The following is a 19746-nucleotide window of genomic DNA, read 5'->3' on the forward strand; positions in this document are numbered from 1 at the left end:
GAAAGCAACAGTGGCCGTGCCTCTGGCACAGAGTCTGGCCCCGTGGCTCAGGAGGGTAGGGAAAGGAAGAGGAGGGCAGCAGTAATAGGGGACTCTATAGTTAGGGGGTCAGACAGGCGACTCTGTGGATGCAGGAAAGAAACACAGATGGTAGTTTGCCTCCCAGGTGCCAGGGTCCGGGATGTTTCTGATCGCGTCCACGAAATCCTGAAGTGGGAAGGAGAACAGCCAGAGGTCGTGGTACATATTGGTACCAATGACATAGGTGGGAAAAGGGAAGAGGTCCTGAAAACAGACTACAGGGAGTTAGGAAGGAAGTTGAGAAGCAGGACCTCAAAGTTAGTAATCTCGGGATTACTGCCTGTGCCACATGACAGTGAGTATAGGAATAGAATGAGGTGGAGGATTAATGTGTGGCTGAGGGATTGGAGCAGGGGACAGGGATTCAGATTTCTGGATCATTGGGACCTCTTTTGGGGCAGGAGTGACCTGTACAAAAAGGACGGGTTGCACTTGAATCCCAGGGGACCAATATCCTGGTGGGGAGGTTTGCTAAGGCTCTTGGGGAGAGTTTAAACTAGAATTGCTGAGGGGTGGGAACCAAAGTGAAGAGAAGGGAAAAAGGGAGGTTGGCTCACAAATAGTGAAAGCTTGGAGACAGTGCAGGAGGGAGGATAGGCAGCTGATACAGAAGGGACGTGCTCAGACCAATGGTTTGAAATGTGTCTATTTTAACGCAAGGAGTACTGTGAACAAAGCGGATGAGCTTAGAGAGTGGACCAGTATTTGGAGCTATGATGTTGTGGCCATTACTGAGACTTGGATGGCTCAGGGGCAGGAATGGTTACTTAGATTGCCAGGATTTAGATGTTTCAGAAAGGTCAGGAAGAGGGGGGCCAAAAGAGGTGGGGGTGGGGCACTGCTGATCAGAGATAGTGGCACGGCTGCAGAAAAGTAGGAACTCACGGAGGGATTGTCTTCTGAGTCTCTGCGGGTGGAAGTTAGGAACAGGAAGGGGTCAATAACTCTACCAGGTGTTTTTTTCATAGACCACCCAATAGTAACAGGGACTTCGAGGAGCAGATAGGGAGACAGATTCTGGAAGGGTGGAATAATAACAGGGTTGTCATGGTGGGAGATTTTAATTTCCCAAATATCGACTTGCATGTCCCTAGAGCAAGGGGTTTAGATGGGGTGGAGTTTGTTAGGTGTGTTCAGGAAGGTTTCCTGTCACAATATGCAGATAAGCCTACAAGAGGAGAGGCTGTACTTGATATGGTATTGGGAAATGAACCTGGTCAGGTGTCAGATCTCTCAGTGGGAGAGCAATTTTGGAGATAGTCATCACAATTCTATCTCCTTTACCATAGCATTGGATAGGGATAGGAACAGACAAGTTAGGAAAGCATTTAATTGGATAAATATGAGGCTATCAGGCAGGAACTTGGAAACATAAATTGGAAACAGATGTTCTTAGGGAAGCGTGCGGAAGAAATGTGGCAGATGTTCAGGGGATATTTGTGTGGAGTTCTGCTCAGGTACGTTCCAATGAGACAGGGAAGTTATGGTAGGGTACAGCAACTGTGGTGTACAAAGGCTGTAATAAATCTAGCCAAGAAGAAAAGAAAAGCTTACAAAAGGTTCAGAAAGCTAGGTAATGTTAGAGATCTAGAAGATTATAAAGCTAACAGGAAGGAGCTTAAGAAGGAAATTAGGAGAGCCAGAAGGGGCCACGAGAAGGTCTTGGTGGACAGGATTAAGGAAAACCCCAAGGAATTCTACAAGTATGTGAAGAGCAAGAGGATAAGACATGAGAGAATAGGACCTATCAAGTGTGACAGTGGGAAAGTGTGTATGGAACCGGAGGAAATAGAAGAGGTACTTAATGAATACTCAGTATTCACTATGGAAAAGGATCTTGGTGACTGTAGTGCTGACTTTCAGCAGACTGAAAAGCTTGAGCATGTAGATATTAAGGAAGAGGATGTGCTGTAGCTTTTGGAAAGCATCAAGTTGGATAAGTTGCCGGGACCGGATGAGATACACCCCAGGCTACTGTGGGAGGTGAGGGAGGAGATTGCTGAGCCTCTGGCGATGATCTTTGTGTCATCAATGGGGATGGGAGAGGTTCCGGAGGATTGGAGGGTTGTGGATGTTGTTCCTTTATTCAAGAAAGGGAGTAGAGATAGCCCAGGAAATTATAGACCAGTGAGTCTTACTTCAGTGGTTGGCAAGTTGATGGAGAAGATCCTGAGAGGCAGGATTTATGAACATTTGGAAAGGTATAATATGATTAGGAATAGTCAGCATGGCTTTGTCAAAGGCAGGTCGTGCCTTACGAGCCTGATTGAATTTTTTGAGGATGTGACTAAACACATTGATGAAGGTAGAGCAGTAGATGTAGTGTATATGGATTTCAGCAAGGCATTTGAGAAGGTACCACATGCAAGGTTTATTGAGAAAGTAAGGAGGCATGGGATCCAAGGGGACATTGCTTTGTGGATCCAGAACTGGCTTGCCCACAGAAGGCAAAGAGTGGTTGTAGACGGGTCATATTCTGCATGGAGGTCGGTGACCAGTGGTGTGCTCAGAGACCTCTTCTGGGACCCCTACTCTTTGTGATTTTTATAAATGTCCTGGCTGAAGAGGAGGAAGGATGGGTTAGTAAGTTTGCTGATGACACAAAGGTTGGGGGTGTTGTGGATAGTGTGGAGGGCTGTCAGAGGTTACAGTGGGACATCGATAGGATGCAAAACTGGGCTGAGAAGTTGCAGATGGAGTTCAACCCAGATAAGTGTGAAGTGGTTCATTTTGGTAGATCAGATATGACAGAATATAGTATTAATGGTGAGACTCCTGGCAGTGTGGAGGATCAGAGGGATCTTGGGGTCAGAGTCCATAGGACACTCAAAGCTGCTGCACAGGTTGACTCTGTAGTTAAGAAGGCATATGGTATATTGGCTTTCATCAATCGTGGAATTGAATTTAGGAGCCGAGAGGTAATGTTGCAGCTATATAGGACCCTGGTCAGACCCCACTTGGAGTACTGTGCTCAGTTCTGGTCGCCTCACTACAAGAAGGATGTGGAAACTATAGAAAGGGTGCAGAGGAGATTTACAAGGATGTTGCCTGGATTGGGGAGCATGCCTTATGAGAATAGGTTGAGTGAACTCGGCCTTTTCTCCTTGGAGCGACGGAGGATGAGAGGTGACCTGATAGAGGTGTGTAAGATGATGAGAGGCATTGATCGTGTGGATAGTCAGAGGCTTTTTCCCAGGGCTGAAATGGTTGCCACAAGAGGACACAGGTTTAAGGTGCTGGGGAGTAGGTACAGAGGAGATGTCAGGGATAAGCTTTTAACTCAGAGAGTGGTGAGTGCGTGGAATGGGCTGCCGGCAACGGTGGTGGAGGCGGATACGATAGGGTCTTTTAACAGACTTTTAGATAGGTACATGGAGCTTAGAAAAATGAGGGCTATGGGGAAGTCTAGTAATTTCTAAGGTAAGGACATGTTCTGCACAACTTTGTGGGCTGAAGGACCTGTATTGTGCTGTGGGTTTTCAATGTTTCTAAGTAATAGATTTCCAATGAAAGAGAGTGTGTGCGTGTGTGTGTGTGTGTGTGTGTGTGTGAGAGTTTTGGATTGTACACGTGTTAACGGTGAACAATGTGTGGGAGGGTTAAATCTCTCTGACAAGAAACAGACTGTGTGTCTGTCCGTCAGTATTCATGGCAACCCGTGTGTGAAAGTGTTAAAAGTCTTTGACAATGAACAGTCTGTCCGGTGTGTGTGTGTGTGTGTGTGTGTGTGTGTGTGTATTACTGAGTGTGTGAAAGGGTTAAACATCTCCAACAATGAACAGACTCTCCGCTCTGTGTGTGTGTGTGTGTGTGTTAGTTAATGGGGAACAGTGTGTGAAAGGGTTAAACATTTCCAACAGGGAACAGACTATCCTGTGTGTGTGTCTGTGTGTGTGTGTGTGTGTGTGTTTTGGTGTGCACATGTGTTAATGGTGAACGGTGTGTGAGAGGGTTAAATCTCTCTGACAAGGAACAGACTCTGTGAGTGTGTGTGTGTGTGTGTGTGTGTGTGTGTGTGTGTTCATAGGGAACAGTGTGTGAAAGGGTTAAAGCTCTCTGACAGAGAACGGACAATCCTGGGTGTGCGTATGTTGGTGTGTGTGATGGGGGGGGAATGGTGTATGATGGGGTTAAACCTATCCAACAGGGAACAGACAGTCCTCTGTGTGTGTGTGTGTGTGTGTGTGTGTGTGTGTGTGTGTGTGTGTGTATATTTATATGTTAATCGAGAACGGTGTGTGAAAGGATTAAAGCTCTCCGACAGTGACCGGACTGTCCTGGGTGTGTGTGAGTGGGGGGAACGGTGTGTGTTGGGGTTAAACCTCTCTCTCAGGGAACAGGCAGTCGGGTGTATGCGTATGTTGGTGTGTGTGGGTGGGTGGGGGAACGGTGTGTGGAAGGGTTAGAACTCTCCGACAGGGACCAGACTGTCCTGGTGTGTGATAGGGTTAAACCCCTCTGCCAGAGAGCTGACTGTTGTGGGGCTGTCTCAGCCACATGTCTCTCCCAGTGTCTCTGGTTCAGTTGGCTATATTTGTGTATGGTTGGATGACAATTAAGTTTCTACTTGAACTTTTAGGGAAGTGGCAGTAGGATTAAAAGTGTAGGCTATTTTCTGAATGGAGTGAAAATTCATAAATCAGAGGTGATTGAGAGTCAAGGGAACTTTAGACTCTTGGTGTTGAATCCCTGAAGGCTGACTTGTCAGTACATTCAGATATGGCCCAAGCTTGGCAAAGAGAATTACTGAACTGGGTCAATAGTTCACAGACTTTAATGCGAACAGTGTTAAAGGGGAAAGAAAACAATAAACGCTGGCCAAACAGAGCCCTTAACTAAAACTCTCAAATGGAAAATGAAGCCTACACTGCGGCTGAAAAAAACTAGGAACTAGTCTTCAGAGTGATTTCACTCGACAGTCCAATTTCTCAGGCAAGGCCGACTGCAAGCAGGCAACGAAACGTTGCTGTGCTCTGTCCAAGTCTCGACAAGCACGATGGCAAAAAGCAAGGAGTTAAATACCATCACAATGAAATAATAATTAGCTGGCACATGCAAATTCATGAGCACAATTGCCGTATCTGCTGTGCTGCCAAATCGGTGGTTGTGACGTGACTTGCAGGATGAGTCAGTGGTGAGGAAGACATATGCAACGTTAGCCTTCATTCGAAGAGAGCCAGACAAACAAAGATGAGACTTTATAAAGCCTCACTTGGAGTATTGTGAGCAGTTATGGGCCCTTTATCCAAGAAGGGATGTGTGACACTGTGGAGGCTTTGAAGGAGGTGCACAAAAATGATCCCGGGATTGGATGGCTTGTCAAATGAAGAACGTTTCATGTCTCTGACTGGAATTCAGAAGAATGAAGGGTGACCTCATTGAATGTTGAAAGGCCTCGACAGAGTGGATGTGGAGAGGATGTTTCCTATGGTGGGAGAGTCTAAGACCAGAGAACACAGTCTCAGAATGGAAGGACGTCCAGTTAGAACATTTGAGTCTTACTTCAGTGGTTGGTAAGTTGATGGAGAAGACCCTGAGAGGCAGGATTTATGAACGTTTGGAGAGGCATAATATGATTGCATAATTAATATGAGGCATAATATAATAGTCAGCATGGCTTTGTCAAGGGCAGGTTGTGCCTTACGAGCCTGATTGAATTTTTTCAGGATGCGACTAAACACATTGATGAAGGTAGAGCAGTAGATGTAGTGTATATGGATTTCAGCAAGGCATTTGATGAGGTACCCCATGCAAGGCTTATTGAGAAAGTAAGGAGGCATGGGATCCAAGGGGACCTTGCTTTGTGGATCCAGAACTGGCTTGCCCACAGAAGGCAAAGAGTGGTTGTAGACGGGTCATATTCTGCATGGAGGTCGGTCACCAGTGGTGTGTCTCAGGGATCTGTTCTGGGACCCCTACTCTTTGTGATTTTTATAAATGATCTGGATGAGGATCATTTTGGTAGGTCAAATATGATGGCAGAATATAGTATTAATGATGAGACTCCTGGCAGTGTGGAGGATCAGAGGGATCTTGGGGTCCGAGTCCATAGGACACTCAAAGCTGCTACGCAGGTTGACTCTGTGATTATGAAAGCATACGGTGTATTGGCCTTCATCAATCATGGCATTGAGTTTAGGAGCCAAGAGGTAATGTTGCAGCGATATAGGACCCTGGTCGGACCCCACTTGGAGTACTGTGCTCAATTCTGGTCGCCTCACTACAGGAGGGATGTAGAAACCATAGAAAGGGTGCAGAGGAGATTTACAAGGATGTTGCCTGGATTGGGGAGCATGCCTTAAGAGAATAGGTTGAGTGCACACAGTTCCCGTTCCCATCTCTGTACCCCTGGGTCAGACCCACACCAGGAGCACCGTGCACAGTTCCTGTCTGCGTATCCCTGGGTCAGACCCACAACTGGAGGCCGTGCATGGTTCCCATCTCCGTATCCCCTGGGTCACACTGGGAGCACTGTGCAAACGTGGCTACAAAGCCATCAATTGCATTATTGAAATCATTGAAATATGACCCAATACGTCAGTCAGTGAGAACAGCGAGAAAAGGTTAAAAGAAGACTCCTTATAGAGCGGACGACAGAGTAGAGGGAGAAGGCTTTGGCTCAACGAGGCTTCGACGATAACGGGTTAAGGCGAGGTGGGTTGCCTGAGTAGAATACAGACAGGAGGTATGTGTGTGAGGCCGGTGTTCTGTGCTGGGTGTCAGGTGCGTCGAGCTGCAGCACCTTAGGGACCGGGTTAGTGAACTGGAGATGAAGCTCGATGACCTTCATCTGGTCAGGGAGAGTGAGGAGGTGATAGAGAGGAGGTAGTCACACCGGGGTTCGGGAGACAGATAAGTGGGTATCTGTCAGGAGAGGGAAGGACAGGAGTCAGAGGCTGGAGAGGTCCCCAGTGGCTGTCCCCCTTGACAATAAGTACTCCTCTTTGAGTACTGTTGGGGGGAACGGCCTACTTAGGGGAAGCAACAGTGGCCGTGCCTCTGGCACAGAGTCCGGCCCTGTGGCTCAGAAGGGTAGGGGAAGGAAGAGGATGGCAGCAGTGATAGGGGACTCTATAGTTAGGGGGTCAGACAGGTGATATCTGTGGACGCAGGAAAGAAACACGGATGGTAGTTTACCTCCCGGGTGCCAGGGTCCGGGATGTTTCTGATCACGTCCACAAAATCCTGAAGTAGGAAGGAGAACAGCCAGAGGTCGTGGTACATATTGGTACCAATGACATAGGTAGGAAAAGGGAGGAGGTCCTGAAAGCAGGGAGTTAGGAAGGAAGTTGAGAAGCAGGACCACAAAGGTAGTAATCTCGGGATTACTGCCTGTGCCACGTGACAGTGAGTATAGGAATCGAGTGAGGTGGAGGATAAATGTGTGGCTGAGGGATTGGAGCAGGGGACAGGGATTCAGATTTCTGGATCACTGGGACCTCCTTTGGGGCAGGAGTGACCTGTACAAAAAGGACGGGTTGCACTTGAATCCCAGGCAGGCCAATATCCTGGCGGGGAGGTTTGCTAAAGACTAATGGGGAGAGTTTAAACTAGAATTGCTGGGGGGCTGGGAACCAAACTGAAGAGATGGAGGAAGGGGCAGTTGGCTCAGAAATAGAGAAAGCTTGTAGACTGTGCGAGAGGGAGAATAGGCAGGTGATAGAGAAGGGATGTGCTCAGACGGATGGTTTGAAATGTGTCGATTTTAACGCAAGGAGTATTGTGAACAAAGCAGATGAGCTTAGATCATGGATCAGTACTTGGAGCTATGATGTTGTGGCCATGATGGTGCAAGGGGCAGGAATGGTTAGTTAGAGTGCCAGGCTTTAGATGTTTCAGAAAGGACAGGGAGGGAGGCAAAAGAGGTGGGGGTGTGGCACTGCTGATCAGAGATAGTGTCATGGCTGTAGAAAAGGAGGAAGTCACGGAGGGATTGTCTACTGAGTTTCTGTGGGTGCAAGTTAGAAACAAAAAGGGGTCAATAACTCTACTGGGTGTTTTTTATAGACCACCCAATAGTAACAGGGACATCAAGGAGCAGACAGGGAGACAGATTCTGGAAAGGTGTAACAATAACAGGGTTGCCATGGTGGGAGATTTTAATTTCCCAAATATCGATTGGCATGTCCCCAGAGCAAGGGGTTTAGATGGGGTGGAGTTTGTTAGGTGTGTTCAGGAAGGTTTCCTGACACAATATGCAGATAAGCTTACAAGAGGAGAGGCTGTACTTGATCTGGTACTGGGAAATGAACCTGGTCAGGTGTCAGGTCTCTCAGTGGGAGAGCATTTTGGAGATAGTGATCACAATTCTATCTCCTTTACCATAGCATTGGAGAGGGATAGGAACAGACAAGTTAGGAAAGCATTTAATTGGAGTAAGGATAACTATGAGGCTATCAGGCAGGAATTTGGAAACATAAATTGGAAACAGATGTTCTTAGGGAAGCATATGGAAGAAATGTGGCAAATGTTCAGGAGATATTTGCGTGGTGTACTGCATAGGTACGTTCCAATGAGACAGGGAAAGGATGGTAGGGTACAGGAACCGTGGTGTACAAAGGCTGTTGAAAATCTAGTCAAGAAGAAAAGAAGAGCTTATGAAAGGTTCAAAAAACTAGGTAATGACAGAGAGCTAGAAGATTATAAGGCTAGCAGGAAGGAGTTCAAGAATGAAATTAGGAGAGCCAGAAGGGGCCATAAGAAGACCTTGGTGAGCTGGATTAAAGAAAACCCCAAGGCATTCTACAAGTATGTGAAGAGCAAGAGGATAAGACGTGAGAGAATAGAACCAATCAAGTGTGACAGTGGAAAAGTGTGTATAGAACCGGAGGAGATAGCAGAGGTACTTAATGAATACTTTGCTTCAGTATTCACTATGGAAAAGGATCTTGGTGACTGTAGTGCTGACTTGCAGCAGACTGAAAAGCTTGAGCATGTAGATATTAAGAAAGAGGACAAGCAGGAGTTTTTGGAAAGCATCAAGTTAGATAAGTCACCGGGACCAGATGAGATGTACCCCAGGCTACTGTGGGAGGTGAGGGAGGAGATTACTGAGCCTCTGGCGATGATCTTTGCATCATCAATGGGGATGGGAGAGGTTCCGGAGGACTGGAGGGTTGCAAATGTTGTTCCCTTATTCAAAAAAGGGAGTAGAGATAGCCCAGAAAATTATAGACTAGTGAGTCTTACTTCAGTGGTTGAAAGTTAATGAAGGAGATTCTGAGAGGCAGGATTTATGAACATCTGTCTGTCTGTCTAGGTACCATATCCGATGTGGATGTTGGTGACCCTGGTTTTCCATATAGATCTATCCTTCATTTTTTGGATGACTTCCATTTCCTTGATGTGTAACCACCTGGCTGTGCTTTTGATGTACATAAGCCAAGATCTTCCTCTAGGTTTGCTCCCCTCAATCCAGAGAGTATGAGTTTTTCTAGTTCATCTTTCCGCATGATGTGTCCTAGGAATCTGAGTTGTCTTTCTCTTATTGTTGGAATGAGTGAAAGATCTAGAGAGGCATAATATGATTAGGAATAGTCAGCGTCTCTTTCTAAAAGGCAGGTCGTGCCTTACGAGCCTGATTGAATTTTTTGATGATGTGACTAAACACACCGATGAAGGTAGAGCAGTAGATGTAGTGTATATGGATTTCAGCAAGGCATCGATAAGGTACCCCATGCAAGGCTTATTGAGAAAGTAAGGAGGCACAGGATCCAAGGGGAAATTGCTTTTTGGATCCAGAACTGGCTTGCCCACAGGAGGCAAAGAGTGGTTGTAGACGGGTCATATTCTGCATGGAGGTCGGTCACCAGTGGTGTGCCTCAGGGATCTGTTCTGGGACCCCTTCTCTTTGTGATTTTTATAAATGACCTGGATGAAAAAGTGGAGGGATGTGTTAGCAAATTTGCTGATGACACAAAGGTTGGGGGTGTTGTGGATAAGTGTGGGGAGCTGTCTGAAGTTACAGCGGGACATTGATAGGATACAAAACTGGGCTGAGAAGAGGCAGATGGAGTTCAACGCAGATAAGTGTGAGGTGGTTCATTTTGGTAGGTCAAATATGATGGCAGAATATAGTATTAATGGTAAGACTCTTGGCAGTGTGGAGGATCAGAGGGATCTTGGGGTCCTAGTCCGTAGGACACTCAAAGCAGCTGCGCAGGTTGACTCTGTGGTTAAGAAGGCATACTGTGTATTGGCCTTCATCAATCGTGGAATTGAATTTAGGAGCCGAGAGGTAATGTTGCAGCTATATAGGACCCTGGTCAGACCCCACTTGGAGTACTGTGCTCAGTTCTGGTCGCCTCACTACAGGAAGGATGTGGAAACTATAGAAAGGGTGCAGAGGAGGTTTACAAGGATGTTGCCTGGATCAGGGAGCATTCCTTACGAGAATAGGTTGAGTGAACTTGGCCTTTTCTCCTTGGAGCGACGGAGGATGAGAGGTGACCTGATAGAGGTATATAAGATGACGAGAGGCATTGATCGTGTGGATAGTCAGAGGCTTTTTCCCAGTGCTGAAATAGCTAACGTGAGAGGGCACAGTTTTAAGGTGCTTGGTAGCAGGTACAGAGGAGATGTCAGGGGTAAGTTTTTTACACAGAGAGTGGTGAGTGCGTGGAATGGGCTGCTGGTGACGGTGGAGGAGGCGGAAACAATAGGGTCTTTTAAGAGACTCCTGGATGGGTACATGGAGCTCAGAAAAAGCTTTGGGATGTAACGTTGAAATTGTACAAGGCATTGGTGAGGCCAAATTTGGGGTATTGTGTACAGTTTTGGTCACCGAATTATAGGAAAGATGTCAACAAAATAGAGAGAGTACAGAGAAGATTGACTAGAATGTTACCTGGGTTTCATTACCTAAGTTACAGAGAAAGGTTGAACAAGTTAGGTCTTTATTCTTTGGAGCGTAGAAGGTTGAGGGGGGACTTGATAGAGGTATTTAAAATTATGAGGGGGATAGATAGAGTTGACGTGGATAGGCTTTTTCCATTGAGAATGGGGGAGATTCAAACAAGAGGACATGAGTTGAGAGTTAAAGGGCAAAAGTTTAGGGGTAACATGAGGGGGAACTTCTTTACTCAGAGAGTGGTAGCTGTGTGGAACGAGTTTCCAGCAGAAGTGGTTGAGGCAGGTTCGATATTGTCATTTAAAGTTAAATTGGATAGATATATGGACAGGAAAGGAATGGAGGGTTATGGGCTGAGTGCAGGTCGGTGGGACTAGGTGAGAGTAAGAGTTCGGCACGGACTAGAAGGGCTGAGATGGGCTGTTTCTGTGCTGTAATTGTTATATGGTTATAAAATAGAGGGCTATGGGTAACCCTAGGTAAACAGGCAAGGACATGTTGAGCACAGCTTTGTGGGCCAAAGGGCCTGTATTGTGCTGTAGGTTTTCTATGTTTCTATGTTCCCAACCAAGTGGAACACTATTAGTCACTGGCAGCCCTCTTTATTCCCACTCTTTGCCTCCTGTTAGTCAGCTAACCTTCTGTCCATCCTGGTATCTTTCTGTTACACCTTGCGTTCTAATGGAAGTCAAAGCTTGATGGACCAGATGGCCTACTCCTGCTCCTATATCTTACGTTCTTTAGAATATGTCTTCATCTTTGTGGATAACCTGCGGCTGCACAAGTAGACAGGGCGGTAAGGAAGGCACACGACTCATTTGTCTTCATCGGTCGGGCGTTGAGTACAAGAGTCGGGAAGTCACATTGCAGTCGTATTAAACTCTGGTCTGTCCGCTCTCAGAGTATCGTGTGCAGTTCTGGTCTCCCCATTACGGGACGGGTGTGGGGGGCTTTGGAGAGGGTGCAGAAGGTTCACTAGGGTGCTGCCTGGGTTAGAGGTTATAACGAGAGGTGGGACAAACCTGGGTTGTTTTCTCTGGAGTGACCACGGCTGAGGGGAGATCTGACAGAGTTTATAAGTTTACTAGATGCACAGATAGAGAAGGCAGCGGCTATCTGTTTCACAAGAATGGAAACGTCTGATATCAGAGAGCATGTATTTAAGCTGAGAGGGGACCAGTCCAGCCGGAAACATTGACTGATCGTTTCCACGGATGCTGCCCGACCTGCTGAGTTCCTCCAGCGTGTTGTGAGTGTTGCTTTGACCCCAGCATCTGCAGATTATTTTGTGTGTGAGCTGAGAGGAGGTTGGTTCAAAGGAGACGTGATGGGCCAGTTTTGTTACACAGAGAGGGGTGGGTGGATGCAATGTGCTGCCTGGGGGGTGGTGGAGGCGGAAATGAGAGACACGTTTAAGAGGCTGTGAGTTGTTTGCGAGAGAGCTACTGATCGACTGAGCGGGTATGGTCACTCAACCCATCACCTTCAACCATGTAGATACACACACACACACTCACTCTCACACCCCCTCACACACATACACAGACACTCACTCTCACACACATACACACTTATACGAACACACAAAGTCACACACATGCTCATAGTCTCTCACTCACACTCGCACACTCACACAAACACACATACACACTCGCACACACACATACTCACACAAACACGCATACACACACTCACACACACTCACATACACAACATGCACACTCACTCACACTCTCACACACAGAGACACGCACACCCACATACAGACACTCACACACACATACACAGACACATTCACACAAAACACACACACTAACCCACACACTCACTCACACATGCACAGACACGGACATGCACACATACTCACAGTCATTCACACACAAATACACATGCACACACACATACAAACACACACTCACACACACTCACGCACACACACTCCCTCACACACAGACACACATATTCTCATACACAGACATGTACACAATCATACACACACACAGACACACAGAATCATATGCACACACACACTGACCCACTCACACATTCTCACACACAGACACACACATACTCTCACATGCAGACACACACATTCACACACACTCACACACTCAAACACACGCTCTCACATATACAGACGCACACACATTCACTTGCTCACTCAAACACCCACTCACACACAGACACATTCACATACAGACAAACACATCCTCACATACACAGACTCACAGACACATACACACACACAGACACCCACACAGCATACACAGATGCACACTCAAACACACACATACTCACACCCACAGACGCACACACACACTCACACATGCTCTTGCATTCACTCAAACTCACATGCACACACACACATACACACACTCACAGGCAGACATTCACATACACAGATACACGCACACACACCAATTCAAACACACTCTCTCTCAGACACACTGACACACCCACAGACACTGACACACACATGCCCACTCTCATGCACACTCACTCAGACTCACAGACACACACACACACCCTCACACACTCTCATACATAATCATACACACACACCGACACATACACACAGACTCACAGACACAGAAATGCATGCGCACACACTAACACACACAGACTCACACACTCACATATGCGCACACACTCACACACTGACACACACACAGAAATGCACTCTCTCTCACACACCAACACACAGTTCATGCACACTCTCACACACATACACACACGCTCTCACATAAAACACCACACACACACTCATTCACACACACAGACGTGCACACACACCCACTGATGCACACATTTTCTCTCTCACACCACCTCACACACACAGACACGCAGATATTCACACCCACAGACAGGCGCGTGCACACAGACACACATTTGCACACATATTGAAATGCATGTACACACACTCTCACAGGCAGACACGCACACACACTCATTTACACGTGCACACATGCATACACACATGCACACTCATACACACATTACACATACACTCTCACACACACTCAGGCAAACATGCACACACACACTCACATACACACACAGACATACACACAAATAAACTCACTTGCACACACTCACTCACACACCCACAAGCACTCTCACATACACAGTCACACACACACTCTCTTTCCTACACATGCACTCACACACACACACATATATACACACACACTCTGTCACAGGCACCCGTTCACTGACACACACTGACTCACTCACTCACTCTCTCACACACACACTCTCAGGCAGAACTCATTTGCATACCCACACGTACTCACTCATACACATATACACACACTCACTTACAGATACACACACACTCACACACATACAGTCACACGTGCAAACTCATTCGCGCACGCACACACACACTCACGCATACACACAAAACTCTGTAACACATTCACACATTCACTCAAACACTCACAGAGTTACACACCCAGACACGCACACAGATACACATGCACAAAAACACTCAGATGCACACACACAAACTCACTTGGACACTCATACACATACACGCACGGTCTGACACTCACACACACACTCTCACATTACACACAGATATGGACAGACACATACAGGCTCACACACATACTCACACACATACTCACACACACTCTCACAACACACACTCACTCGCACACTGAAACACGTACACACACACATCCTCTCTCACTCACAGGCAGAGACACACACACTCACACTCACACACACAAGCGCGCAAACTCACTTGCACACTCAAACATACAAATACACAAAAACTCTCACACACAGAGAGACATGAACACACACTCACGTACATACACACACACACAGATGCACTCTCTCACACATACACTCACAAACACACACACACACTCAGACACCCACACACATAGACATATGCACACACAGACTCTCACACACATAAGCACGCACAGACACGCACGCACACACTGACTCACACGCATACTCACACTCACACCGACACACACTGATACAGACTCACTCACACACACACATACACACAGTTGCCTTCAGAGAGATTTAACCCTCTCGATCACTGATCCCCATTAACACACACACACACACACTCTCTCCCTCTCTCACTCACGCGCACACAGTTCCCTTTCAGAGAGATTTAACCCTCTCAAACACTGATCCCCATTCACACACACACACACTCTCTCTCTCTCTCTCTCACTCACATACACACAGTTCCCTTTCAGAGAGATTTAACCCTCTCAAACACTGATCCCCATTAACACACACATACACTCTCTTTCTCTCTCTCTCTCTCTCTCTCTCTCTCTCTCTCTCTCTCTCTCTCTCTCACTCACATACACACAGTTCCCCTTCGGAGAGATTTAACCCTCTCAAACACTGATCCCCATTAACATACACACAGACTCTCTCTCTCTCTCTCACTCACATACACACAGTTCCCTTTCAGAGAGATTTAACCCTCTCAAACACTGTTCCCCCATTCACACACACACAGACTCTGCTCCACTGTCCCTTTAACTGATGCATGCCATTGTCGATTGGCAGCAATTTCTGTTCTCCGTGTGACCCAGCTCCACATGTTACAATTGACAGTCGCCAGCAGTGAGAATTACTCCCTGCGTGGATTTCGGAGCAAGTTCACAGCCCTGCTGACCAGCCATTCAACAGCTACCTCAGCTGCGGTAGCACAGCGCCTCTCACCAGACAGAGAGACCCAAACACTGAAAGCGGTTGTCAAACGCTGTAGGGGATTTTGATCCGCCGGGCAAGTGGGCCAACGAACAGCAAATAAATTTTGATTTGCGTCTGTGTGAGGGTTTCCATTTCGGGAAGACAATCCGGAGTTGGACTGGCGGTGACCCTGGGGCGTGTTGTAGAACAGTGTGACCCAGGGGTACAGGGACATGGTTCCCTGAAAGTGGAGTCACAGGTAGACAGGGACCCTGGGAAACATTACAGAACAGAGGGACCCTGGGGTACAGGGACATGGTTCCCTGAAAGTGGAGTCACAGGTAGACAGGGACCCTGGGGAGTGTTGTAGAACAGTGTGACCCTGGGGTATAAGGACATGGTTCCCTGAAAGTGGAGTCACAGGTAGATAGGGACCCTGGGGAGTGTTGTAGAACAGAGTGACCCAGGGGTACGGGGACATGGTTCCCTGAAAGTGGAGTCACAGGTAGACAGGGCGGTGAAGAAGATGTTTGCCACGCTGGCCTTCATCAGTCAGGGCACTGAGTATAGGAGTTGGGACGTTATGTTACAGTTGTACAAGACGTTGGTGAGGCTGCACTTGGGAGTATTGTGTTCAGTTCTGGTCACCCTGCTGTCGGAAAGATGCCATTGAGCTGGAAAGGGTGCAGAGGAGATTTACAAGGATGTTACCGGGGCTCAGGGACTGAGTTATGGAGAGAGGTTGGACAGGTTGGGACTTTATTCCTCAGCGTGTAGGAGACTGAGGGGGTGACCTTACAGAGATTATAAAACCTCGAGGGGCACAGATAGGGTGAATGTGCACAGACTATTCCCACAGGGCTGGGCAATCAAGAACCAGAGGGCACAGGTTTAAGGTGAGAGGGGAGAGAGATTTAATAGGGACGCGAGGGGCAACTTTTTCCCCGAGAGGATGGTCCATTTATGGAACTAGAGGAAGTGGTTGAGGCTGGAACATTAACAACATTAAAGAGCCACTTGGACAGGTACACGGATGGGAAAGGTTATGGGGGCAGTTGGGCCAAAGGGCATGATCCTATGCTGAGTTCAGCCCGTTAACCCCTGTGTTCACTGGGGAGGTGGAAAGAAGTGAGGCAAAGTGACATCAACTTCGAAGACCCTCTACAGATTGCAGAGATGTTTGCTACCCTGAGGCAAATCCCCAGGGCCTGTCAATGTGCCCCTACAGGAGGCAAGTACAGAAATTCCGGGGGCCCACACAGAGATATTTAAAACATCCTTAGCAACAGGAGACGTATCAGAGGATTAAAGGACAGCCATTGTTGTTCCACTGTTTAAGAAAGGCTGTAAACATAAACCAGAAAATTACAGGCTGGACAGACTGGCATCAGTAGTGGGAAAGTTATCGGAAGGGATTCTAAGGGACCGGATATACAACTATTTGGATTGACATGGTCTAATTAAGGATAGTCAGCATGGCTTAATGTCTGGTAGGTCACGTTAAAGCAAACTTATGGAGCTTTTTGAGGAAGTTTCTGGGAAAGTGGATGAAGGTAAAGCAGTGGACATTGTCTACGTGGACTTTAGCAAAGCATTTGACATGTTCCTGCATGGGAGGCTGGTCAAGGAGGTTCACATGATAATGTGGTTAACTGGATCGGCAGACTTGCAGATAGCATCAATATTGAGGGTCTCGCAAACACAAGGAAATCTGAAGATGTTGGAAATCCAAGCAACGCACACAAAATGCTGGAGGCCAGGCATCATCTGTGGAAAAGAGTACAGTCAGCATTTTGGGCCAAAACCCTTCGGCAGGACTCCAGGTTCTCAGCAGAAAGATTGGGGGTTAGTGGACGGTGAGGAAGCCTATCATGACTTTCGGGGGGACCTGAATCAGCTGGAAAAATGGCAGATGGAATTTAATGCAGACAAGTCCAAGATTTTGCACTTCAGTTGAACCAACTAGGGTAGGTTTTACACAGTGAATGGTGGGGCATTGAGGAGTGTGGTGGAACCAAGGAAACTGGGAATGCAGGTCCATGGTTCATTGGAATCGGTGTCACAGGTAGATAGGGTTGTAAAGAAAGCTTTCGAACATTGGCCATCATAAATCGATGTATTGAGTACAAGAGATAGGATGTTATGTTGAAGTTCTATAAGATGTTGGTGAGGCCTAATTTGGAGTATTGTGTGCAGTTTTGGTCATCTACCAAGAGGAAAGATGTAAACAAGGTTGAAAGAGTGCAGAGAAAATTTACAAGGATTTTGCCAGGTCTGGAAAACCTGAGTTCAAAGGAAAGATTGAATAGGTTAGGATTATTGCTTGGAACATAGAAGATTGAGAGGAGATTTGACAGAAGTATATTAAATTATGAGGGTATAGATAGGGTAAATGCAAGCAGGCTTTTTCCACTGAGGTTGGGTGGGACTAGAACCCAAGGTCATGGGTTAAGGGTGAAAGGTGAGAAATTTAAAGGGATGATGAGGGGAATATTCATCACTCAGAGGGTGATGGGAGTGTGGAATGAGCAGCGGGTGCAGATGAGCTCGATTTCAACGTTAAGAGAAGTTTCAATAGGTACATGAATGGGAAGGCTATGGTGCTGGTGTAAATTAATGGGAGCAGGCAGTTTATGTTTCAGCATAGACTAGATGGACTGAAGGGCCTGTTTCTCTGAGGAAGAGTGGGCGGTCAGATTTGTTGTGTCTGAAGTGCTGCTGTCCAGACTAACCCCACCACCGTGTCTGACCCCAGGGCTGAGGCGGGGAATCTGTCAGAAAATTAACCATTTTCCCGAAGACACCGACTACGAGCACGATAGTGCGGAATACCTCTTGAGTGAGTATCTCCGTCCTCCCTCAACCCCTCCCTATCTCTGTAACCCCTACACTCCCCCCTCCTGTTCAAACCCCTCCCTCACCCCCTCCCTATCTCTCTAACCCCTACACTACCCCTCCTGTTCAAACCCCTCCCTCACCCAATCCCTATCTCTCTAACCCCTACATTCCCCTCGTGTTCAAACCCCTCCCTCACCCCCTCCCTATCTCTGTAACCCCTACACTCCCCACCCTCCTGTTCAAACCCCTCCCTCACCCCCTCCCTATCTCTGTAACCCCGACACTCCCCCCTCCTGTTCAAACCCCTCCCTCATCCCCTCCCTATCTCTCTAACCCCTACACTACCCCTCCTGTTAAAACCCCTCCCTCACCCCCTCCCTATCTCTGTAACCCCTACACTCCCCTCGTGTTCAAACCCCTCCCTCACCCCCTCCCTATCTCTGTAACCCCTACACTCCCCCCCTGCTCAAACCCCTCCCTCACCCCCTCCCTATCTCTGTAACCCCGACATTCCCCCCTCCTGTTCAAACCCCTCCCTCACCCTCTCCCTATCTCTGTAACCCCTACACTCCCCCCTCCTGTTCAAACCCCTCCCTCACCCCCTCCCTATCTCTGTAACCCCGACACTCCACCCTCCTGTTCAAACCCCTCCCTCACCCACTCCCTATCTCTGTAACCCCTACACTCCCCTCGTGTTCAAACCCCTCCCTCACCCCCTCCTTATCTCTGTAACCCCTACACGCCCCTCGTGTTCAAACCCCTCCCTCACCCCCTCCCTATCTTTGTAACCCCTACACTCCCCACCCTCCTGTTCAAACCCCTCCCTCACCCCCTCCCTATCTCTGTAACCCTACACTCCTCTCGTGTTCAAACCCCTCCCTCACCCCCTCCCTATCTCTGTAACCCCTACACTCCCCCCTCCTGTTCAAACCCCTCCCTCACCCCCTCCCTATCTCTCTAACCCCTACACTACCCCTCCTGTTCAAACCCCTCCCTCACCCCCTCCCTATCTCTGTAACCCCTACACTCCCCACCCTCCTGTTCAAACCCCTCCCTCACCCCCTCCCTATCTCTGTAACCCCGACACTCCCCACTCCTGTTCAAACCCCTCCCTCACCCCCTCTCTATCTCTGTAACTCCTACACGCCCCTCGTGTTCAAACCCCTCCCTCACCCCCTCCCTATCTCTGTAACCCCTACACTCCCCACCCTCCTGTTCAAACCCCTCCCTCACCCCCTCCCTATCTCTGTAACCCCTACACTCCCCCCTCCTGCTCAAACCCCTCCCTCACCCCCTCCCTATCT

At 47.8% G+C, this 19746-nt stretch overlaps 1 protein-coding gene across 2 annotated transcripts in view; it reads left to right on the plus strand.

The window, feature by feature from the left end:
• Nucleotides 1-19746, plus strand: part of LOC134338806 (voltage-dependent calcium channel gamma-8 subunit-like) — a 47357-nt gene that overhangs the window by 18259 nt on the left and 9352 nt on the right. For both annotated transcript variants that reach the window (XM_063034876.1, XM_063034877.1), the window contains exon 3: nucleotides 18360-18443. In XM_063034876.1, the coding sequence (XP_062890946.1) occupies nucleotides 18360-18443 (84 nt within the window). The remainder of the gene's footprint in view (nucleotides 1-18359; nucleotides 18444-19746) is intronic.

This window comes from Mobula hypostoma, chromosome 28, assembly GCF_963921235.1.
Source record: "Mobula hypostoma chromosome 28, sMobHyp1.1, whole genome shotgun sequence".
In the NCBI taxonomy this organism is placed as follows: Eukaryota; Metazoa; Chordata; class Chondrichthyes; order Myliobatiformes; family Myliobatidae; genus Mobula; species Mobula hypostoma.